Raw genomic sequence first — 25,279 nt, 5'->3', positions numbered from 1 at the left:
GTGAGAAATAACACCACTACCATACATCATCATCATTATTTAATATATTTCAGAAATAGAAGTAATTCTATATGAAACAAGTAAGTAAATTTGAAAAGATATTTATGAAACATCATTGGGTATGGCATGTTTATATGTCTAAAAAAGCAGGGAAATCTTGAAGCCATTATCAAAATTAGTAAATGAGTTTAATGAATAACTGGATGAAAAACAAATATGCCATTTAGCCCTCTTAAATATCAGTACTAATAGAAGTAGAAAAATACAATGGAAGAAAACATCTGTTCACTGTAGAAAAAAAGTTACAAAACATTTAGGGGTATACCTACTGACAGATGTGTATGATTTTAATAAAGTAAATTATCAAATTTAATTGCAAGATTTCTCCGATGGAAATTGAAAACTACATATTTTAAACATTTTTAGAATTTATAAGCGTAGAAATTTAACCCAAATCAAAAGCTAACAATTGTTTCATATAACCAAACGATATCTAAAGTTCCCCTGGAAAAATGAATTGTCAAGAATATTAAATGGGGGATGCCTGGGTGGCTCAGTTGGTTAAGCGGCTGCCTTCAGCTCAGGTCATGATCCCAGCATTCTGGGATCGAGTCCCACATCGGGCTCCTTGCTCGGCAGGGAGCCTGCTTCTCCCTCTGCCTCGGCCTACCACTCTGTCTGCCTGTGCTCACTCTCTCTCTCTCTCTAACAAATAAATAAATTTAAAAAAAAATTTAAAAAAAAAAAGAATATTAAATGGACTTTTAGGAACCTGTCTTTCAGCAATAATCGTATATGTACAGTGATAATACGGTACAGTGATGCCCATTGCCACATTCTTTGTTTTAGAAAAAATTTGTAAACTAAATTTCTTATGATAGAGGATTAATACATCCTTTACTGTTTAATGCAATAAGTAAAAATAATCAGGTATATCCCTATGTACTACTGGCCCATAAAGACCTCCAAAACAGTTTTTTTTTAAAATTTTAAAAGAGGGGGAGATATAGAACGATGCTTATAGCATATTTATTTATGATTTTTCAAAAGGATATATTGGGAACCCACAGACATTCCTATGTATTTATGCAGTAGTCCAGCTAGAGCATACTGTGAGTCAAGGACCATTCTCACAGTAGGGCTCGTGCACACAAGACAGATCAACCACTGCTTTGATAGAGCTTAGGGATTCTGGTGGGTGCGACAGAAGTAGACGCATAGATAAGATGATATCAGAGAGTGAAGAAAATAGAATAGTCAGATGGTTGGGAATGCTGGGAGGTGTGACAGCATGGAATCAGGTGGTCAGGGGAGGTCACTGAGAGGACAGTTGTGCTAAGATTGAATGACCAGAAAGAGCCAACAATGTAAAGACTCAAGGAAAATCTTTCAAGGTGCCGGGGATGGCATTGAGCCGCTGGTGGAAATAAGCTCCGTGTATTCCAGAAATAGAAGTGACATTGTGGAGGAATGTAGGCAGTTAGTGAGGAGGTGATAGGCAAGGTCAGAGACCGTAGGTATGGGTCATAGCATAGGGCCTTGAAGATTACCTTGAAGAGTTAAGCACTTTATAAATAAACTTATGTATGCATGTATTCACTTAATACTTGTATAATTACATTTTCTTATTTATATTTCACCAAAAAAATTAAAGTTTTTCTGAAAATGAAGTACAGAGAATACAGACTAGTGTTGTTTACTACATGTTAAACCATATTAAAATATTATAAAGGAAACATAATTAAAACAGCATGATATTGAGAAAAAGTACAAAGAACAAAGAACAGAAGAAGATCAAATTATATGTTTTAGTAAAGAAATAGTATTAGAGAAAAAGGAATTATTTAATAATCATGATTAGGACTTTGACTTAGCACTGGAGGGACATTATAGTGATATACTCCATGCCAAGTAAACTCCAGTTTGTGATGAATTTTTTAAAAATTTTTTGAAAGTAGGGCACCTGGGTGGCTCAGTCAGTTAAGAATCTGCCTTCGGTTCAGATCGTGATCCCAGAGTCTTGGGATCAAGCCCCACATCAGGCTCCCTGCTCAGCAGAGAGCCTGCTTCCTTTTCTCTCTCTGCTGCTCCCCCTGCTTGTGCGCTGGCTCGCTCTCTGTCTCTCTCTCTCTCTATTAAATGGATAAAATCTTAACAACAACAAATAAAATAAAAATTTTTGAAAGCATAAAAAAATAGAAAAACTAGATTTCTGTTTTATCAAATACTTGGTGAGGAAACATTCTAAATTAAAAAGATATCACAGAGGCACCTGGGTGGCTCAGTTGTTAAGCTTCTTCCTTCAGCTCAGGTCATGATCCCAGGGTCCTGGGATGGAGCCCTGCATTGGGCTCCCTGCTCGGCGGGAAGCCTGCTTCTCCCTCTCCCACTCTCCTTGCTTGTGTTACCTCTCTTGCTGTGTCTCTCTCTGTCAAATACATAAATAAAATCTTTAAAAAAAAAATCACAAAGGGAATGATTGGCATACTCATATATAAGACTAAGAAGTATATAATGGACAATAGAAAGGCAGCCAGACTAGTGAGACTTATTTATAGCAGAAGTATACATGAAAGTTAATATCTTTATTATATGAAAGCCAGTATAAGGTGATCAGAATCATACCAAAATCAAGGGCACCTAGGTGGCTCAGTCGGTTGAGCGTCTGGCTCTTGATTTCAGCTCAAGTCATGATCTTGGGGCCCTGGGATCAAGTCCAGCATTGGGGCTCTGCACTCAGCAGGGAGTCTGCTTGAGATTCTCTCTCCCTCTCTGCCCATCTTCGCGTTTGCCTGCTTTCTCTCAAATAAATAAATCTTTAAAAAGGAAACACATCAAAAAAATCTCAAATGATTGTGGGCAAAAGATGTTTGAAAATTTACTCAAAAAATACAGTTAGGGTTTTTTGTGTTTTTTTTTTAAATTTTTAAGCAAGCTGGGGCAGGGCAAAGGGACAACTCTTTCTTACTGAAGAAGGCCGATTAACAGATACAGAAGGAATAAGAAAACAATCCTACCATTGGCCTACCACAGCCATAACGGTAGCAGACGAGCCATTGATGAATTCTAAAATTAATGGTTGAGACTGAAGGAGAAGCAGACCTTTTATATATTCTCAAAGTATATCTTTCTAGCTTAGAAACTTTTCATTATAAGGTAAAAAGCATATCAACTTAAAAGTTGTTTTGAATGAATTAAATGGAATGAACATGATGAGGTTTATATACTTATTACCTTGCTTTTTGTATATTAATTTAACTTTTGGAAAAGACTAAAACATGTTTCTGGATCTATAAAATATTTATATCCTTTGACCAGTATTTCAGTCCTGGATATTTCCCCTTTCTGGGATTTATCTCTGGGATAAACTTAGGTTACAAAGGTTTATTTGAGCATTATTTATTTTAAAAATTGAAAACAGGGGCACCTCGGTGGCTCAGTGGTTTAAAGCCTCTGCCTTCGGCTCGGGTCATGGTCCCAGGGTCCTGGGATCGAGCCCTGCATCAGGCTCTCTGCTCAGCGGGGAGCCTGCTTCCCCTCCTTCTCTCTCTGTCTGCCTCTCTGCCTACTTGTGATCTCTGTCTGTCAAATAAATAAATAAAATCTTTTTTAAAATAAATAAATAAATAATAAAAAAATTGAAAACAATCTAAACTGCAAATTAAATAAAGAAAATTAAGATGCATAAATGTAGTTTAATAATATATTTTATAGTTATTATGGAAGCATAACACAATAACTCATTTTAATAATAAAGCCAGATACCAAATTCTTTTCATCCTATGACTGTAAAGTCACAATATTTTATGCATATGATAATAAGGATTTTAAAGGAATATAAAAAATTTTAAGTTGACTTGGTAGGTTGATGAAATTGTTAGTAATTTCTGTTTTCTGGCTTTTTATAATTATTCTCTATACCATTTGAAAGGTGAAAATGTAAAAACACCATTGTAAGCAAAATAGTAAAATGACCGTCAAGTAATAGCTATTAAATTTTACAGAACAGCTTGGTTATTGACACTCCAAGAATTAGGAAGCAAACAAGACCCTTTAGTGCCACAAAAGATGAATTGGCTGAATTATCTGAAGCCGAAAGTGAAGGAGATGAAAAGCCCAAACTCCGGAGACCCTGTGACCGTTCCAATGGCTATGGAAGAACTGAATGCTTTAGAGTAGAGAAAAATCTTCTAGTTTATGGGTAAAATACTATTTTTAATGTTTCTTGTTAGTAGTATGCTATATGAAGTTACAGAAAACATATACTATATTCTACTGTATTGTTTTTTATCTTGTTAGAATCAATTAAATCTGTTTAAAGTATTCTAAATTTATTATGTTTAACATATATTTATTAGCAGAATGATGGAATATCCTTAAGTTGTAAATTATAAACGTATCACTGAAGTCAAATTCCTTCTTCTGAGATTTGCATATTTAGTAATATTAAATGGACAATCTTGTTATCCATTATTGAATAAGATACACTTGAAAGCACTCTCCCATGACTCTGCATTTTACTCACAGGGGTGGAAGGAAGACTTTATTAGGTAAATCCTATTAATGACAATATGTGGGGTTTTCATGCCCAACATGTGGGCAGTTTTCAAGCCTTTTGTCCATGAGTTCTGTTTTTCTGTAGAACTTGACTCAATATTAATGTAAATATACCTTTTTAACCAGATGGGGCCGATGGAGAGAGATTCTGTCTCACGGCCGTTTTAAAAGACAGCTGAACGAGCACGATGTAGAAATAATTTGCCGAGCCCTTTTAGCATATTGCCTGGTTCACTACCGAGGAGATGAGAAAATTAAAGGCTTCATATGGGATCTCATTACTCCAACCGAAGATGGGCAGACACGAGAGCTACAGAATCATCTAGGTAAGAAGATTCTTGCTTCTTTCCAAATTTACTTTTGGTTATATAGGTAGCACTTACCATAGTACCCTGTAAAATATGGAAGCACTATAGATGACATTACAGAACCCTTACACTTCCCTCTCCATGCAAGTTCCAACTTAGAAAATGCCAACTTCTTGGTTTGGTTGGGTTTTCCACGGAGCTTTACCTGCGGGTCTTCATCACACGGTCTTCCCATCTGTCATCATGTAGATCTATCTCATTTTTAAAACTCCTTTTTAGTAGTTCGTAGTGCCAACATCCTGTAGTTTATTTAGCATCTGCTTTAATGATGGGCTCTTAGGACATCCCCAGTTGTTAGACAATTGAAAAACAAGTTTCAGTGAAGATCCTTCTGCAGTTGTCCTTCTGCATGGCGAACAAATCTTTCACTGAGATACCTACCAAGAAATGGAATTATGGAGATACAGCATTATTACATCCCTAATACCTAAAATGTAGTCTGTGGATTAATGGTATCAGCATCTCTTGGGAGCGTCTTCGAAATACAGAATCTTAGGCAGCAGACTTACTGAATCAGAACTTACATTTTAACAAGTTCCTTCGCAATTAGTATGTATATTAAAGTTGGGAAACATTGATATACATTTTAAGTTTTCCTCAGTACTTTAGTTTGCCACCAGATATGGCTGTGCCAATTTACAGTTCTGTCAGAGATAAATATAAGTACTTTTCTCTACATCATTTCTGATAGAATGTTCTTTTCTGCATGAAGTAATTCTTTCACAGCATTAAAGTAATTGAATTTTCTGTAAAGATAAAAAAAGATTATTACGTCCTGAAATTTGTGTTACAGTTTTGTTCTATTTAATCAACACATACCTGCTACAGTGCCTACTATATGCTTCTTGTGCAAGGTATTGAGAAGAGAAGAAGAAACAAGATCCCTGAGCTCAGGAACTTTCCATTCCAGCCAGGTAGACAGACATAATAAGAAAGTAGATAAATAATTTCAGAATGTGCTAAGCATTGTGAAATAAGTAAGTGCTGAGATGGAGAAGAACAGAAATCACTTGTTTTGAATTAGGGTGGTCCCTGGAGGCTGTCTTAATAGGGGGCAGTGAAATTAGTAATGTGAAGAGTGGACTTCTGATGAAGACGGAAGACTGACACAAGTATATCACTCTTTCTTGAAACTCCACTTACATGTCAATAAAGAGGAAAAAAAAATCAAGGCATTACGCTTGATCTGTTCTACAGGCAAAAGTCCTAGTTTCTTCAACAAACAAAAGGGTTTGGATAGAGAGGCTATCTATAAACCAGTGGTTCTCAGCCAGACATGATTTTGCACCCAGTCCTGCCACCATTCAGCATTGTCACTGCTTTGAGCATGTTACTAGCATCTAGTAGGTAGAGGCCAAGAGGGCACAGACACCTCCTATGATGAAGAACGATGTAGCTCAAAATACCAATAGTCCTGAGACTGAAAACCCTGCTATAACCTAAAATATTTGAGAGTCCTCAACCAGTTGCAGTGTAGGGGCCTGATCTGGATCCTGACTAAAAAAATGAACCCAGAGTTGTTTTTTAATTATTGTTATTATTTATTAGATAATAGTAAATGTGAATATCAAGTATTAGGGAGGGGTGCCTGGGTGGCTCAGCGGGTTAAAGCCTCTGCCTTCTGCTCAGGTCATGATCCCAGGGTCCTGGGATCAAGCCCCACATCGGGCTCTCTGCTCACCAGGGAGCCTGCTTCTTCCTCTCTCTCTCTGCCTGCCTCTCTGCCTACTTGTGATCTCTGTCTGTCAAGTAAATAAATAAAATCCTTTGGAAAAAAAAAGTATTACGGAAGTATTATTGCCTTTCTTAGGGCCAGTCATGGTATTTTTTTAAAAGGAGGCCATGTACTATCACTAAGAGATACTCAGATATTTATTAACAAAATGAGTGATGTCTTAGATTTACTTCAAAATAATGTGGAAGGTTGGGGAGTGAACAGGGTATGGATGAAACAAAATTGTCGTGAGCTGGTCATTACTAAAGTTGGATGATGGGACATAGTGATCTGTCGTATTATTCCATCTGTGTTTGAATATGCTTAATTCCATGATTAAAAAATAAATAGGCATAAACCCTCAAAAGAAGAGCGAGACGGGGAGAGGAAATAGCAACACAATTTTGGAAGAAAATAGATGAGTGGCTACTAACTCAGCCAACCAGAGAGAACTCAATCTCAGGTCAGCAGAAGAGGACTGGACTATAGAACAGTATTTGTAGTAACAGAGAATGAAGTACAATTTAAGGTGAAAGGCATTAATTGGGTTAAAAAAGAGATCCATAAAAGAACATGTAACAGGGGGTGCCTGGCTGCCCTTCCCCCCTAAAAAAAGAAGAAGAAATAACAAGTATAAACTTCATACACTAAAGAAAATAGTCTCAAAATATAAATGCAAAATTGCCAAAATTTTAGGAAGAAATGGACAAGTCCACATCAAGCTTCTATTTACCGTTGTCGTGAAAATCCTAGCTCGTAGAGTATAGCAAGAAAAAGATACAGGAGATACGAACTGAAAGGAATCAAAAGTGTATTTTTTAGTAATTGTTGAAAATTGTAAGTGAAATAGCTCTAGTGTCGTTGAAGATTCATAGGTAAGCAGTGGTATACATGCAGTGACAGTCGTACGGTACGTTTTTACATGGCAGGAAAAGATAAATTATAGCCTTATGAGTCAGCAAGTATAAATCTCAAAAAGATACCAACATAATCAACAAGTTGCAGAATTGCTTGTGTTATATAATGTCTGAAAACTTAAATACTAAATATTCCTCCAACTCACACGTATGGGCATGGAATGACTAGACAAACTCAGGATAGTGAGTTGGGAAGGAAGGAGTGAGTTGAACGTCACCTATGTATGCTTATTTCCTTTAATGAAAAACGGACCAGGGGGCGCCTGGGTGGCTCAGTGGGTTAAGCCTCTGCCTTCGGCTCAGGTCATGATCTCAGGGTCCTGGGATCGAGCCCCGCATTGGGCTCTCTGCTCAGCAGGGAGCCTGCTTCCTCCTCTCTCTCTCTGCCTGCCTCTCTGCCTACTTGTGATCTCGCTCTGTCAAATAAATAAATAAAATCTTTAAAAAAAAAAAAAACGAAAAACGGACCAGATATGGAATATGTTACGATTAAGAGTAAGAATACTTCTTTGTATTTCTGAACTATTTCAGGGGCACCTAGGTGACTGAGTCGGTTAACTGTCCGACTCTTGGTGTCGGCTCAGGTCATGATCTCATGACCCATCTTGAGGGGTCCGTGCTCAGTCTGCTTGAGGGTTCGCCCCCTGTGCTTGTTCTCCCTACTTGTGCTTGTTCTCTCTCTCTCCCTCAAATAACTAAATCTTCAAAAAAAAAAATGAATGTTACAGGGCACCCAGCTGGCTCAGTCAGTAGAGCCAAGTAGAACCCCAAGATGTGACTCTTGATCTTGGGGTTCTAAGTTCAAGCCCCACGTTGGGTGTAGAGATTGCTTAAAATCTTACACACACACACACACACACACAAAGAAATGTTTCACAAAGGGGTCAAAGAAATAAAATGAATTAGCTCTCTTAAACAAGAACCCACAACGATTAAACGTAATCCAGTTTTGAAAATCAAGAGGCCAAAACTTACTATTTTATAACTAGGGAAGCTAAAAGTAAAGCAGAGGGACAGGCTGAGCTTTTTGGTTTTTACATCTGGAAAAAAATGATGTATTTTGGAACAAAAAGTAAGTTAGAATGATTAATTTCAGATACAGAATTGTTAGGTTCTTGCAGGGGGAATCTGTTAATATGTGTATACTGTCATCACATTGACTTAACCTTGTGATTGGGTCAGCATTGTTACCATTAATATGTTAAAGATCTCTGTGGAGCCTGCACAGACCTCTGGAAAGTCTCCAGAAATTTCTTGTATTGAAAAAAATGTTTCAAATTACAAAACTTTATACAAGTTATCCCTGATTTCATGTGTCTTTCTCATTTTAACAGGCCTATCAGCCCCTGTACCCAGGGGTCGAAAAGGGAAGAAAGTGAAGACTCAAACAAGCTCATTTGATATACAGAAAGCAGAATGGCTTCGAAAATATAATCCTGAGCAGCTACTTCAAGATGAAGGATACAAAAAACATATAAAACACCACTGTAATAAGTAGGTAGTGGGGTGTTTTTAACACAACTCATTAAAAGTTTATATTTCTGAATTTATTAAAAATCTTAAAGCATGCTGATTTTGAGTACAGAGACAGTGTGGTCTAGGACCAATCCTAATCTTAATCTTACAGGGTATCCTTCAGCAAATCATGGTACCTCTTGTGTCACTGTTTTCATCAACAGAGAGAGAAATAAAACTGGCCTCCAAATGATCTCATTATATCTTACTTGGATATTAAATTATGATGATTGTGAAGATTTTGGAGAAACCTATTTTACTATATATGGTAGTAATGAGATTTATTTAATCAGAAATAATTATTATTTAATTATAAAAATTCTGTATAAAAATTCTTTTCCAATTTCCAAATTCATGGGTGAATTTTCTTTAATGATTAATATCTTTGTGTCTTTTGATTTCTTTTCCCTCACTTTTAGGGTTTTGCTTCGTGTAAGAATGCTGTATTATCTAAAGCAAGAAGTCATTGGAAACGAGTGTCAGAAAGTATTTGATGGAGTTGATGCAAGGTAAATTAAATAACCTGCTGGTATTTTTAGTAACATGATGAGGCAAAAATTATAGGACGAGAAAATTGTACATTAAGTGGCTCCTTATTCAGTGCAGTTCACAAGAAGATTCCACCAAATGTAGAGAATTCACCCTTGCCAATTTATAGCCTTTCCTCCATTAGTCTCAATCCTAGGCTCTGTCACTAAAAGCTATAATAATAATAATAATAACAACAATAACAACAACAACAAAAACAGCAGCAGCAGCAGTAGGAGTAAACTTCTTGCCGCCAAATCTGTAACTTAACCTTTCTGTGCTCATTCTTTCTCTCCCTTCTTAATCCAGTGGGAGAGGTTTTATGGCAACTGACTTTTATGTCCGCATACGATCCATCCAACGCCCTCGTCTCTCAGCGCCTTACTCTATGTCTTCCTTCTTGCAATGCTATGTTCTTTTTTTTTTTTTTTTAACTTTTTTTCTTTTTTGAAACACTGTCTTCTGTAGGCATCCATGCAACTTTACCCACGAAGTGTCCTTTTCCTTCGCTGGTCTTCCCTCTTCATTCTCCTAGTTCTCACATTGGATTGTCCAGGAGCTCTGCCCTCAGCTCTGCTTCTCGGCTATACTCTCCTTCAGTAAACTCCTGCAGTCTCATCAGACCAAATCTGATCAAGAAACAGACGACTCTCAAACTTAGGTGTTCATCCTAGAGCTCTAATCTGAGAGCTGCCTCCTAATATTCCCACTTGACAGTGAGATTGCCATCTCAGAGTCCCTGGCTCGCCAGATCCGCCCCCAGCCCTTTTCCTCCCACCTTCCCACACACAGGCCGCCTTCATCCTACTAAATGGACCACCCAGATGCTTGGATGACATTCTTGATTCCTCTCCTCCCCTTAAATCCCTCAAGAGGACCTGTGAGCTCCACAAAGTACAGTGTACGCCCAAATCTGAGCACTTTTCACCACATCCTCTGCTAAACCTCTAGTGCCAGCCACCACTATGCCACGTTTAGACTTTTACAGCGGCCTCCTAATTGGGTCTCTCTGCCTCCTTTCTACAGGCTGACCTTCACACAGCAGCCAGAGTGATCTGTCTGAAGCGAAAATCAGGCCGTGGCACTCCTCTCCTTCCAGATTCTTCTCATTTCTCTTAGGATAAAATCCATACTCCCTGTGGCCCTACATAATCTATGACCTCCTCCTTCATTCTGTCCCTCCCCCACGCTGCTGCAGCCGCCCTGGTGTTTCTGTCTCTCCCGTGTGTTAAGCTCATTCTGGGCTCTGCCTCCTGGTATGCTCTCGCACTCGTCTTCTACAAACCTGTCTCTATTCAGGCCCTCCCAGAGCCTTCCCTGGCCTCCCTCCCTTAGTCACTCACTACTGCTTGACCTTATTTTATCTCATTCATGGTGCCTATTAAAGTAATATTTATTTGTGTGTCTTTTCTCCTCCCGTTGTAGTTAAAGCTGCTTGAAGGTTAAATATGCTATCTTTTATCTTACTGATCTTTGTTTTCACAGCCCCTAGAATCTGGGACGTATAACACCCAGTAAATATTTGTTGACTAAATGATTCCTTTTTTCCCTTGGCCTGATGGGATCCTATCCACTTGTGATTTCCTAGAAACTACATTCTGTGAATTATCCCTACATTTTCCCCTTTCGTTAATTTCCCCCACTCTGGCTTCTCGTTTGGATTTTCACATGTTGACATCTCCCTCAGCATAGACACAGACACACACACACATACACACACACACATACACACACACACACCACTTTCGGATCCAGTATCTCCTCACACTGTCATGCGATTACTCTCCTTGATTTCACAGCCAGACTTCTGTATCTGTGTCTGCTTTTTCTCCTCTCCCATTTACGACGCGCTCCCCGCCATAGTTCAGCCTCTGCCCCTCACTCCACCACCTACTCCAAGAAGTTCCTCACCAATATTCTTTTTTTTTTTAAAGATTTTATTTATTTATTTGACAGAGAGAGAGAGATCCCAAGTAGTCAGAGAGAAGGGGGAAGCAGGCTCCCTGCTGAGCAGAGAGCCTGATGCGGGGCTCGATCCCAGGACCCTGAGATCGTGACCTGAACCGAAGGCAGAGGCTTAACGTCTGAGCCACCAATATTCTTACTGCTGAACCCATGGATATATTAGAGTGTTTTTCTTACTCTCCCTTTTCTTTTTATTTAAGATTTATTTATTTATTTGAGAGTGGTGGTGAAGGGCAGAGAGAGAGACTTCTCAAGCACACTCTCCGCTGAGCATGGAGCCCAACATGGGGCTCGATCCCACAACCCAAGCCGAAACCAACAGTCAGACGCACAACCTACTGAGATACCCAGGTGCCCCTGTCCTACTTTACCTTTGCTGACCACTTCCCTCTTCTTAAAAATGCTTCTGTAATGGCATTCACCTGTAGAGAGAGGTTCTTTCTAGCTTTCTGCTCGCTGCCTTGCAGTTCCCCTTCAGCCTGTCTCGTAAATGTCTTCTCATAGGTGCCCTCTTCTTGTCACCTCCTTTTTTTGGATGCTGTCATCTTTTCTGCGGTGTCAGTTTGTTTCTGTACTATACTCCAGGCATTTGCGGTCTTGCTGGAATATTTCCTTTCCCCCTTGCCTCCATACTCCTCCCTCTCAATGCTTCTCTGGCGTCAACTCAGCCTTTCCTGGCCTCTTAAGGCCGGGTCAGGCACATATCCAAGATCGGCTGTCACAGCACTCACCATGCAGTATTGCGGGTACCTCTTCACAAGAGCAGGGAGTGTCTGCCCAATTATTTCTATTATTGGCACATAATGAGTGCTGTTCAAATACATTTTGCATGAATGATCTAGTCTGGGAAAGTTAAAGGCGGCTTTATGCAAGAGACAGAACATGAACTGAATCTTTAAAAACAGAAATCAACCACAGGAGCACATGCACCTTGTGTTCCTTTCCCTAGCAGTTAACCAACACTTGCCATGCACTTGGCACTTACCCTGGAACGCTGGGTGGGTATATGCTCTTTATGAGCTGGAAATCTTTTCACCGCTGATGATCGTCAGTGTGTTGAGCTTAGAGTGCCACCTGATGGTCGGTGAGGGTAACTACGTGACCCACTTTGTTTCCTCTTGCCTTCATCTTTGGGTTTTTATGCTTTCTTTAGTCCTGGTCAGGAAATCAATCAAAAATAAATACCTTCTTTAACTGTATTTTTCATCATCACTTTTTTAGCTTTTGTTGTATCCCAGGAAAATCATTCTTTCTCTATTTTCCTACAGTAAGTTAGAAAATACTGTGATGGTAACCCTTTTGTTTTTTAAGAAAAATTAAAGGTAGATGTTCATTTAAGTGCAGAAATTTTCTTTAAGAATCTAGAGAAATGTCTCCATCCTTTTCTCCGTATTCCTTGGACTAAAAACTTTTTTTCTGCTGGCAAACACTTATGAAAAGTAAAAAGTAATTTCCTCTCTATACTTCATGTTTTATTTACGTACAGGACTTGTAAGTCTTCTGTTTTCATTGCCACTCTCTTTTATTTCTGCTGTATTAGTAGCTAAATATCGGGTTCTTGTCTTGCTCAGGAACATATTGACCATTTATCAATTTATTTCTATATGAAAATTTATTTTGAGTTCCCAAAGACCAGTGAACTTACAAATGAATTTTTGCTACACAACTTAATTGTAAGTAGGAAACTTCCCATTTTTTCAGGACAATAAGCCTGTTTATTAACATGAAATTTTGGTGCTAAGACTAGGAGATGAAATTCTACTTAATTTTTTTATGTTCTATCTTCATTCTTTGAAAATTGATAATTCACATGTATCAAATAGCGAAATTCTCAACTAGAAAATTTGATTTCCCAAAAAAAAGAAAAAAGAAAATTTGATTTCCCAAGGTAATTTATCCCATCCAATCTCTACCTGGCTTTTTTTTTTTTTTTAAGATTTAGTTACTGGGCGACTGTGTGGCTCAGTTAAGCATCTGCCATCCACTCAGGTCATGATCTCAGAGTCCTGGGAACCAGCCCCTCCTTTATCTCTCTCCTTCTGCCCGTCCCCCTGCTTGTTCTTTCTATCTCTCTCAAATAGATAAAAATTTTTAAGAAGATGTATTTATTTATTTGAGGGGGCAAGGGGCAGAGGGAGAAGGAGAAAAAGTAGACTCCCCATTGAGCACAGAGCCCCACGTGGGACTTGATCCCACGACCCTGAGATCATAACCGGAGCCAAAATCAAGAGTCAGATGCTTAACTAACTGACCCACCTAGGTGCCCCTCTGCCTTCTTTGTTGAATAAAATATAAGAATGGTGTGTTTGTGTGTGTGTGTGTGTGTGTGTGTGTGTAAAAATGATACTCATTTGCTAATTATTGTCAGATGTTAGCTATATATGCTAGGCTAAGGGAGACAGTAACGTGAATCACTATGTACAAAAGTAAACATTTCAGACCTCTGCATGGCATATTTTCATTTTTAATGGTGTTGTATGTGTTATTATAAAAGGTTCCTGGGAAAATAATAATTTCAAATGATAAGCAAAGGAAGTTATGTTTGCAGATTGTAAGTGCACTTTAGTGGTTGTTTAATACTCATGAAAACAGCCAAATTACCAAAGTATTATGGATTTACTATAGTTCTAGTACTTTATCATATTGTCATTTTTAGGCATGATATTTATGTACAGCATAAAAATAGCACTTTGAGTGTTTTAGTCAAATTATGAATCCAAAACTTGCCATTTTCCTCTGCTTGTAAGCAATGCTTAATTTGTCAGTAGAATTTTCTTACTAGTAGCAGTCTAGAAAACATATGACTTGTTTTGCACCCTAAAGCAATTAATTTGCCCAACTAGGGCCCCAGTCTCCTCATATACAAAATGAAATATTTGAACCAGCTGATTTTTGTCAAGCTGTTTGTTGACATAAGACTGTACTCTCTCATAAAATACTTCCTTTATGTATAAAGGAAATCAGTGGAAAGAGTGTGATTCCTTAAGAGTTAAAGTAAACCTGTTGAAAAATGTCTTCTGTTGAGGTTAAGGATATTAATTCACTTTTTTAGTAACTGTGTTGATCTTGTACAATTTTGTAATTTTAACTGGTGGTAATTGTGGAAAATAAGGAAAAAATCAATGAAATAAAATCATAATGTCTTTTTCTTAAAAGCCATAATGCTTTTTACAGGCTAGGTAAAGTTTGCCTCCTCTTTGACTTGTTTATAATAATTCATAGTGCCACGTATTGTGATTTTTTTTTTTAAGTGACATTGATGTTTGGGTCCCAGAACCAGACCACTCAGAAGTTCCTGCTGAGTGGTGGGATTTTGATGCTGATAAGTCACTTCTTATTGGAGTCTTTAAACATGGTAAGTGAGAAGGAAGGTAGGTAGAGTCGTCTTCTGTGTATAATGTAATTCTCTCATTTTCACGATTTCCACCTATAGCATCATTCCAGTAACACTGATGTTATTATACATACCATGTAAAGCACAAACAACCAAATTTTGTCTGTCAGTCCCTACACTTCCTCACAGAAGGGGGTGGCCTACATGACCTGCCCCTCCTGGACAGAAGTCTCACTAACTTCCCCTCAGGAAGAGTTCTTACGTAAGTGTATTGTGTATGATCAGTTTTCCTCTTTTTCATTTTAACTAATAAATTCAGCCTAAACTTTTAAATATACCTACGCCAGACCACGTAATATTTTGATGATAAGTTCTAGAAAACCTGCCTTACCCTGTATGTTTTAATATACAGTCCCTTTCGTCCAGGAGCATCACCCACTGTAAATATGAGGAATGCTTATATTCATCCATCTTTTTTCTTTTTATCATTTTTACTTTCATAATTGGTGATCCCTCCAGGTTATGAAAAATATAACACCATCCGAGCAGACCCAGCATTATGCTTCTTGGAAAGAGTGGGAAAACCTGATGAGAAAGCAGTCGCTGCGGAACAGAGGGCAAATGATTATATGGATGGGTATGTGCGCTTCAGGGTCTTGATTTCTCCATATATCTCTATCAACAGCAGTAGGTTCTGTTGCTTATGTGTATCTTTAAATAATGTAGTAGTGGGGCACCTGGGTGGCTCAGTCGTTAGGTGTCTGCCTTCGGCTCAGGTCATGATCCTGGGGTCCTGCTTCTCCCTCTCCCACTCCCCCTGCTTGTGTTCCCTCTCTCGCCATGTCTTTCTCTGTCAAGTGAATAAATAAAATCTAAAAAGAAAGAAGAAGTTGTAGTAAGGGAATTGGAATTTACAATCTAAGACTTAATGAAACTCTAATAAGTTAGTGTTTATCCAATGGTGTGATCAAGAAAAAGACTCCACCTGCCTCATACCCATCCTTGTGGTGAGTCCTTCATTTTTCTGTTTTTAACAGTCATGGCCATTAAAGCCATACAGTTCTAAGGGCATTAGAGGGAAGAAGACAAAGAATATTACAATTGAAGAGAAATGGGATGTTTGTTCATTGTAAGTGTTATAAGGTCTTTACTGTCTTTGTTTTCTTACCAAAAGGGAAAAGTGGGGACTGGGTTGAGGTTAATATTACCAAATTTAAAAGCGAGCTTGGTAGTAAGAGTCAATTAGAAGCAGATTTCTTTTGACTTGCCATATAACATCTTCATGCTGTGACTTAGGGTCCTCAGGTTAACGAACAGAAATTTCAGTCTGAAAACATGCTAAAAAGTCCTTCCAACAAGACTCCATTTGTCCTTTCAGGAGAAATTTTAAGTCCAGTACAATAATTGTAGCATCTGTTGGTATTTTAACAGGGATGTGGAAGATCCAGAATACAAACCTGCCCCAGCTATCTTTAAAGATGATATAGAGGTATGCTTTGGATCCTGCTTTAAAGTCCTCATTTCTGATTATTCCATGTTCCTCTTGTGTGTTTTTCCTTCATATGTTTTTCCTTATATACAATTCTGCTCTTCAGAAGGTTAGCTAAGTTAGTGATCCGCTTAGGCTGACAGTCATCACAAACAGTCCTTCAGAGTATGCCTGATCTCCGTTCTAGACACACGGGAGGCCAGGGTGGACATGTGGATGAAATGGAGCTTGCCCACATGCTGCACCACTAGGAGCTAGGTGCACAGTGTCAGGGACAAAACCCGGAAGCCGAGTGAGAAGTAGACACTGAAAGTACCCAGCAACAGATAGAAACTAGACCTACATAAAGGGTTAAAAATAGAGGGTAGAGCCTAGAGGAATTCTGAGCTGCTAAAGCATAGTTCTGAGTGTTCTGCTTATAGAAAGTCAAAAGGAAGAGGCAGAGTTGGGTGAAAATACTCTGTGGCGTGGGGCAAGGATGTGAAAAGGGATGAGGGATTCTATAATACGAGGGCATGGGAAAGGACGAGACGGTGCTGTAACTGTCAGGTAGGGTGTGCTGGTCTTGGTGGCCAAAGGGCTTTGATATCCATCCCTGTAGGAGGACTAGAGAGGGTTCGGGCCAGTGTGTGGCAGTGAGAATGGAGATCCTGCATACAATGAGAACCCTCAGAGAGCAGTACTCTCTGACAAACAGCATAGGGCAACAGCAAGGAACTTTATCTGCACATAGGCACTGGGTAGGGAAAAAATTGTTTCCTGTGAGAAATCATAGCCATAGGCGTGCTTTCTCTTGAGCTTACAGTTTGGTTCTTTTACATCATTTTCGTGGACCAGGAACTCTTGAACCAAAAATGTAATTATAGAAAGGGTCCCAGGCTAGTAATAACCCTGAGGTATCTAGTAGAAACGAAAAGAAAAAGAATTGTGGAAGAAACAGCATCAGCATAGACCCTACTTGAGTCCTAAAGGTAAAAGCCGTCCATGAAATGAGGTCAAAATCCAAAAATTTAAATATGAGGAACAATTTACCATGAGTGAATGTTAGCAAACAAAAAACAAGATTAGACCTCTAAGAACCTGTGATGGAGATATATTAAAATAGAAAATAAGTAAGTTTTTAAATGGTTAAAGACATTAAAGATCCAAGAACAAAAAAAAGAAAGATATATGACTTTAAAAAGTCATATAGGGATATATGAAAAAACGATTTTGTGTAACATTAGAAGTGGAAAATACAGTCATTGAAAATTAAAACTCAACAAATAGGGTAAACATTGAGCTGGGGAAGCAGATTAGACACAGATCTTGAGAGAAGAAATGATTTAGAAAACAGATTTGAGGAAAGGATCTATAATGTAACATGACGGCTCAGTTAAGCCCAGTCAGGAGAGAGAAACCACATAATCCATTGAATAGGGAAAGTTCAGTGTAAAGAATTACTGACTCTAGGAGGGGCACTGAAGTGAGGACTAGTCACTACGCTGAGGGCTGTCGGAGCAGCCAAGGAAGAGCCCTGTCCCTGGCAGGGCTGAGATGCTGTTTTGGTTTGGGGTTTTTTTTGGTTTTGTTTTTTTTTTGAGAGGGCATGGCTACACCTTGTTGGGTGGCAGAACAGTTACTGGGATGCCCTGCTGGCACAACTTGCTGGAAATCCACCCTCCAGCGTTGCCGAGGGAGCTTTTCCTGGGGAAATGTCTCACGGAAGGAACTCCACTGAGGCCAAGGCTGCTAGGGAAAGCTGCTGGCCAGCAGGCATGTAAAGAAGCTGCTGGAACTGCAGAGGTGGGCGCTGGGGAAGCTTCTGTACTGTGGGAGCTAAACCAGGGAGGAGTTCAGCCAAACCAGAGAAGTAAAACCCTTCTTCTCCTGTCATGCCTCTCTGGCTGCCACAACTGAGAAAGCTTAACATCATACTGGCTGGCAAAAAATATTTAAAGAGCCCAGATCCATTTTCTTAGAGCCAGTAAAAGGTACGGGAGGCAGTAAATCAATATGAAGAACTCTTTAGAGATGAAGAGGATGGCATAATAATGTCTGGCATATGTCTAATAGGTAGTCCAGAGGGAGCGACCAGAGAGATTAAGGGAGAAGACCTGCTCTGAGAGAGAACGGCTGAGACGTTTTTCAGGCTTAAAAACATGAATCTTGAGATTCAAGAAATAAAGCGAATCTTGACAGGGTTAACAAAATTAAATCCACTCCAAAAAACCATCCTGGTGAAATTACAGAATTCCAAACAAAGAGCAGATGTTAAAAGCAACCAAAGGAAAAAGACCCACTTACAAAGGAATGATGAGAGTTCTAACTTCAGGCTTTTCTAAAATGGCAGAAAATAGTAGTCATTGGAATAAAACCACCAAAGTAGTGACTGTGTTTACAGTAATGTTGGAATACCTGATTGGAGATGCTCTCTTGACAGGTAAAAACGAGATGTATAGTACAAGCAAACTGCTCAAGGCTGAAAGAGGAAAGATTTGCAGGTTGTCTGATAATCAAATATAAGAATAAATAAGCTATGAGAGTCGGTATATAGAACAAAAAAAAAACCTGTTATCGATAAAACCTAGGGTGTATTTGCAATTAGAGGAAGGATGGAGGAAAAGCACCTGGCCTAAGCATGATCATGGAAGGGGAAAGTTTTAGTGGAAAATAAGTGGACTGAAGTGTACAAGGCAATAGAGAAGTGTAAAAGTGTAATATATTGAAAACAATATATTAAAAAATTTTTTTTTTTTGCTAAATACGTCATTAAAAATTCTGTTGCAAAAAGTTCTGTTACTGTTAAGAAGTTTGGTTCCCTTTGTGTCTTTAACGTATTGTGACCCAATCACCCTATGACAAATTTCTGTTTTCTTTTAAAAGGATGATGTGTCTTCACCAGGAGATCTCGTTATAGCAGATGGAGGTAAATTGCATTTCTCTCTTTTTACTTAGTGGAAACTCGCATTCTCAGGATACCATGAAATCAATAAACTGTTATACTTCTATGATGTTTTAGATGTGTATGAAATTTTTATTGAAGACCATCGTAATCTTTATGGGACACACTAGTTGACTAGGAATTTAACAGTATTTTTAGTTGCAAATCTTTATGCCATGACTCACTGAGTTTTTACGGAATCAAAGCTTTGATGATTTTATGGCACGATTATTAAACTTATGTATCAGATTTCATCATTAACATGTTGATTCAGCAATCCGTTCAACAGCTTATTAGTTCCATATTAAGAACCATATTAGGAACCAACCTTTCTTACACCCCTCTTTTGCATAGCCTTTCTTTACGGGGTCCTGCTTCTGCTTCCTTCTGATTATCAAGCTAGAAACAGGCTGTCACCAGAGTACACTCACTCACTCCCAGCTAACACCCAAGTGGAATAGGGCCTCATCCTTTCATAGTTTAACTAGGAAGGAAGGAGTAGTATTTGCTTAGCAAGAATGATTACTGCTTAATTATGGTATATGTAATTATAAGATTATACCCTGGAAATAGAGAGCTAGAACCTCTACTTTATTAGGTGAATAAAAGCTTAAAACTGATAACATTGTCATAGGAAATTTTTTATAATATATGTTCCTCACTAATGACCTTTAAAATTGTTTTGATTCTCACATAAATGGAGATAAATTTAATATAGAAGGTGGCTTTAATTAAGAGTTTACAGTATTCAACTTCTCAGGGATTTCAGTTTGACTTTTAATTCGTCTAAATGTAAGGCATTTGAATATTTGCCAGCCAGTAAAATGTATTAGACCTGGAAATGCAGGAGTTGTGTTTCCTGTGCAAGGGATGTTCAGTAGATACTATATGGTTCTTTAGTGCCCTGTGACTTACTTTGAGCTGTTCTTTAAGTTTATTGTAACGTTTTTAGAGCTGTTGTTAAAAGAAAACTTTTTTATAATGAGAGGTTTGGCTTGTGTGGGTTTTTTCCCACATAATCAGGTGGAAAGAAAAAGATTTTAAGTAAGGGAATTTTGCTGTTTTTATGAGTTTTATTTCAGTATCTATTTAGTCTTCAGGGGCGGGGTTGTTTTTGGTTTTCAGCTGGGTTTTTTTAATTATTATTGACATGAGTTTCTTTAAATATAGATGGTCAACTGATGGAAGGTGATAAAATTTATTGGCCGACTCAGTCAGCTTTAACTACTCGTTTAAGGCGTCTCATCACTGCATATCAGCGTACTAATAAAAACAGACAAATCCAGCAGATACAGCCTACTTTCTCAGTGCCTGCCAGTGTAATGCAGCCTCTTTACGAAGAAGCCACTCTCAATCCTAAAATGGCAGCCAAGATAGAAAGACAGCAGAGGTAAGACAATAGCACTAAATTTTTAATATTAGTATAATTGTATAAATATAGTTATTCATTCAGAAGGCTGTTAGAGTGTGATTATCTCATTTTGTGAAAAACACATATAGGGAGAGAAGTTGGTCAAAGCAAAGTGTTTTATGCATGCACACACATGTATACAACAAATATGGTCAAAGATTATTGCATTTTATAGCTCCTAGCCATGCTTCATATTCAGTCATTATTTTGTCATGCTTACAAACAGGGAGTTATTAAAAAAATGAAGTTGCAGGGGCGCCTGGGTGGCTCAGTCAGTTAAGTGGCTGCCTTCGGCTCAGGTCATGATCCCAGGGTCCTGGGATCAAGCCCCACATCAGGCTCCCAACTCAGCAGAAAGCCTGCTTCTCCCTCTCCCTCTGCTTGCTGCTCTACTTGTGCTCTCTCTGTATCTGTCAAATAAATAAATAAATAAATAATATCTTTTTTTAAAAAACGAAGTTGCAAAGCAAACTCAAGAATTAAATTATTAATACAGCATACATTTAAATTACATGAAATAAAGTTCATTCTACCTTATTTTTACATTATGACATTTATGAAATAGAAGAATGTATGGAAGACAAGTCCATTTATGCTCTATACAGAGGCTGAAGCCTTGGAACTACTGATATCAAAGGGGAACAAATGTAGACCTTTTTGCAAGAGAACTTAAGAAGACAGGCACACTTCTTCCTCCCAAAAGCTTTAACTTCTCAAAAAGGATAGAGAATGTTGAAAAGAATAGCAATGTTCTGTAATAACCTGGCCTCCATGTTAAGCCTGGGTCCTTGGATGTTCTCTGGAAAATATGTCATTTTTCTTTTGTATTATTTGCAACACATTCATTGTAACCAGAATTTAGTTAGTCTGAAACTTAAGATTTTTAGATGTCCTAGACATAATCTTCTTCAAATACTACCGCCTCAGCAAATACACTGTTTCAGTTATCTATAATTGCATAATAGCCGCCACCCCAAAATATGGTGACTTAAACATCAGTTTTTTATTTCTCACGATTCTGTGGGTTGACCAGGTGGTTCTTCTGCTCCCCGTGGTGTTGGTGGGAGTGCTGAGAGGGCCAGACGGAGAAAGTGGCCTCACCCACATGACTGGCAGTTGGCACTGGGAGCTTGAATAAGGGAGCATTCCCAGTGGCAAAGGCAGAAGAAACTGCGATTTCTTAAGGCCTAGCCTCAGGGTTACAAAGTGTTACTTGTGCCACATTCTGTGGGTCAAAAAAAGACACAGGGCCAACCAAGATTAAAGGGAGAGGGAAATAGATTGCGTGGGAAGAGTGGCAGGGAATTCTTGGCCATCTTTAACCTCCCACATGTATTTTCCCTTGGCTGGTGGGTTCTGGATTAATCTTCCTAAAAGTCTAGCTTTGTCATAGTCCATGGATCCTTATTTACTACAGGTATAAAGTTTGTTTTTAAGCTTCGGTTCAAGAGTCTCTTCAGTTTCAGCATCAGCATGCATTTCTAATTCTATACAGTACTGTTCCCTCGGCCATAATGTCCTGTGTATTCTTGACTCAGTACCTAGCTGATGTTGTTCCTGTCACCTGGGACACCCTTCTTCCTATTCCTTACTCCAAACCTAGCCCCTCCTTCAGAGCTCAGCATCTATCCTATCTCTTCTAATAATTTTTTCCTCAACCAGTCCAGCTCACAGTATTCTGTTTCCTGCACTCAGATAGCACTTATCCAAGTAAACTACACATTGTCACACTAATATGAAATGTTGTTAAGGACATTGATCTTTGCCTTTCTATGTCTTGTCTTTCTAAGTTATAAATTCTTTGAGGGTGGATACTGTGTCATATTTCTGTGTGTCCTGTGTAATCTTTTAATCCATCTTTTGTATTCCGTTCCTCCTTTTGTTCCCCAGATGCAAGTTTCTTATGATTTGACTGGTTTCCCAGGCTATTTTTACATCAGTATTACATTAATCTTCTTAAGGTAGCACTGTGATGAAAAAACGACCTGTTGAAGTTTTGCAAAGGTGTCGTACATTCTTTCTCATTCACACAATTCTGTAACTTAACCAGGAAAAAAGTGTCCATAAGTTAGACTGGGTTTGGAGATCTTTGGTGTGTGAGGATAATATTACCCTGTTAAAGCTGAACAGAGACTGTTTTTAGCCAAGTATATGGAGTGTTTCATAATCTGACCCCAGCTCTATCTCCTTCTGTCCCCAATACGAGCCATATCCTTGTCAATCTGGAATGCTCATCATACGCCCAAAATGCAGATTACTTCCTACTTTGCTTATACTGTGACCTCTTCCTAGAATTCCCAAGCTGATCTTCGCCTTGTTCCGTCTTAAATGCCACTTACTTCTGTGACGCTTTCTTCATCACTCTAGTCTGAAGTGGTCCTCCTGTCTTCTGTGCTCTCCTAAAATTCTTGGTTTCTATAATGCATACAACTATAACCTACTACCTTATACTAGAAATGTCTTTGAAATGTTTTATCTTTTCCCTAAAGGTAGGGTCATTGTGCCTTACATAATCTTGTATCCCCTGCATATTGTCTTACAGAGTAGATGTGCGAAAAACTATTATTACCCGAAGGAAAAGAAGCATGGTTGAATAGATGAGTCAGCTAGCATTTTTTTTAAAGACTTTATTTATTTGAGAGAGAGAGTGTGAACGCACGAGTAGGGGAAGGGACAGAGGGAGAGACTACCCAAGGAGACTTCTGCAGAGAGAAGAGCCCAACACGGGGCTCAATCCCACAAGCCATGAGATCAGAACCTGAGCCTAATCCAAGAGTCGTACGCTTAACCGACAGAGCCATCTGGGCACCCCTCAACTAGCATTTTTAAATGTATATGCAAGACAGTATCCTGCACTTAATCCTTCAAAGTGTTAGATACTTGAAATGTTTTTAATTTTATTATAGTCATTATAGTCAGCATTAATAAATATTTATTTTAGTAACCATTGTGACTTTTTCTTTAATTTGACTCAAAATAGATGGACAAGAAGAGAAGAAGCTGACTTTTATAGAGTGGTGTCTACATTTGGAGTGGTATTTGACCCTGATAGAGGCCAATTTGATTGGACAAAATTTAGAGCTATGGCTAGGCTGCATAAGAAAACTGATGATAGCTTGGAGAAGTATTTGTATGCATTCATGTCTATGTGTCGGAGGGTTTGTCGTCTTCCTTCCAAAGAAGGTAGGTATAAAATTTCTGTCTTTCCTGGTTTGGGTCAAAGAAGCAAAAAGTACTAAAATTCAGAAATCTCCAACTTGTTTATTTCTGCGCTAATTCAGCACATCAGTAATTTTTCAGAATTATAAATAAACTATGTTCAAAGATCTCCCTATTTGTAAATCCTGCTATTAAAATGAGATCTAAAAAGAATAAAGTTATACCTTTAGTTTTAAGGAATGGCCAGTGCATACCTTTAGTTTTAAGGAATGGCCAGTGCTTATTCAGTATTAGACTGATGATTGGGGGAGGTAGTTATGATATGGTAGTTTTTAGTCCATCTGCTAGGAACTGTGTTGGAGGGCTTATTTACATGAATAATTTTGTAAAGAATGAGGCCTCCGCTTAAAGAACATTTTAAAGAGTTTTAGTAGGGGGAGAAAAAAATCACCCAGAGCCTCAAAAAAAAAAAAGAACAACTAATCAGATGGGCTGATACTCAGCCAAGGCCCTGTTCTGGGGTGAATTTCATTGTCTTCGAAGCCCAGAAGAATAGCTCATCCTGTCAGCAACTCTTCTCGATGATGCTGAACCCAGTGGCTTCCTATTCCTATTTCATAGTAAAAATATAAATGGCTAATAAAAGGACGTAAATTTCATGTGAGTTTGTTCGCTTGTTTTAGTTTTATGTCCTAACAGATCTGCTGTCAATTGGCTGGATAGAGTAGCCCATTACTTGATTACCCAAATATCAGATGATTCAGAGTAGATTTTGGTCTACCTAAACGTCTTCGTAAGACTAGCAATGGGTTTAAAAAGACAGATAAAGCAGAGTATTGTGTCTTCTATTATTTATGGTTGCCAAGAGGCCCTCATTTCTTTTTTTATTTTTTTAATTCCCATCAACACTGCAAAATGCAGTGAATAAATTAACCACTTTGGACTCCAGTTTTAAAACAAAAAGGAAGGGTTAATTACTAAATAATGATTGAAAACATAGTATTTTCCTATTGGAAATGGGAGTGAAGTTTTACTTAGATCAGTTTTCCAAACTTCCTCAGTTCACAGCCCTCACTGTCTCTTAATTTTTTGCAACACCTGAGGCCAAAAGTTCTGTTTAATGAATAATTAGATCCAAACAACTTAATAAGTATGTTGAACAGTCTAGTGATTGTTTGAAAACATAATATAAATTGAAGAAAAAAATACTACTTTTCTTTCTTAAATAGCCACACTTACTTACCAGTGAGATGTGTACACCTACAGGCACCATACATCTCTCAAACCTTGGAGGTAGAATGGATACTCCCACTCTTGTTTCCTGTTCCATTACTTCTTTTTTTTTTTTTTAACTTTTTATTTTGAACTACTTTTAGACTTTCAGAAAAGTTGCAAAAAC

At 38.3% G+C, this 25,279-nt stretch overlaps 1 protein-coding gene across 3 annotated transcripts in view; it reads left to right on the top strand.

The window, feature by feature from the left end:
* CHD9 (chromodomain helicase DNA binding protein 9) overlaps positions 1 to 25,279 on the top strand; it is a 218,987-nt gene that overhangs the window by 168,814 nt on the left and 24,894 nt on the right. For all 3 annotated transcript variants that reach the window (XM_080827902.1, XM_080827903.1, XM_080827904.1), the window contains 10 exons: positions 4,005 to 4,201; positions 4,684 to 4,883; positions 8,891 to 9,050; positions 9,491 to 9,580; positions 14,816 to 14,919; positions 15,418 to 15,535; positions 16,330 to 16,387; positions 19,253 to 19,295; positions 20,481 to 20,700; positions 23,702 to 23,904. In XM_080827902.1, coding sequence (XP_080684028.1) covers positions 4,005 to 4,201; positions 4,684 to 4,883; positions 8,891 to 9,050; positions 9,491 to 9,580; positions 14,816 to 14,919; positions 15,418 to 15,535; positions 16,330 to 16,387; positions 19,253 to 19,295; positions 20,481 to 20,700; positions 23,702 to 23,904 — 1,393 coding nt within the window. The remainder of the gene's footprint in view (positions 1 to 4,004; positions 4,202 to 4,683; positions 4,884 to 8,890; positions 9,051 to 9,490; positions 9,581 to 14,815; positions 14,920 to 15,417; positions 15,536 to 16,329; positions 16,388 to 19,252; positions 19,296 to 20,480; positions 20,701 to 23,701; positions 23,905 to 25,279) is intronic.

Source organism: Martes martes (assembly GCF_963455335.1).
Source record: "Martes martes genome assembly, chromosome: 17".
Classification (NCBI taxonomy): Eukaryota; Metazoa; Chordata; class Mammalia; order Carnivora; family Mustelidae; genus Martes; species Martes martes.
This window is presented reverse-complemented; position numbering and strand designations above follow the sequence as displayed.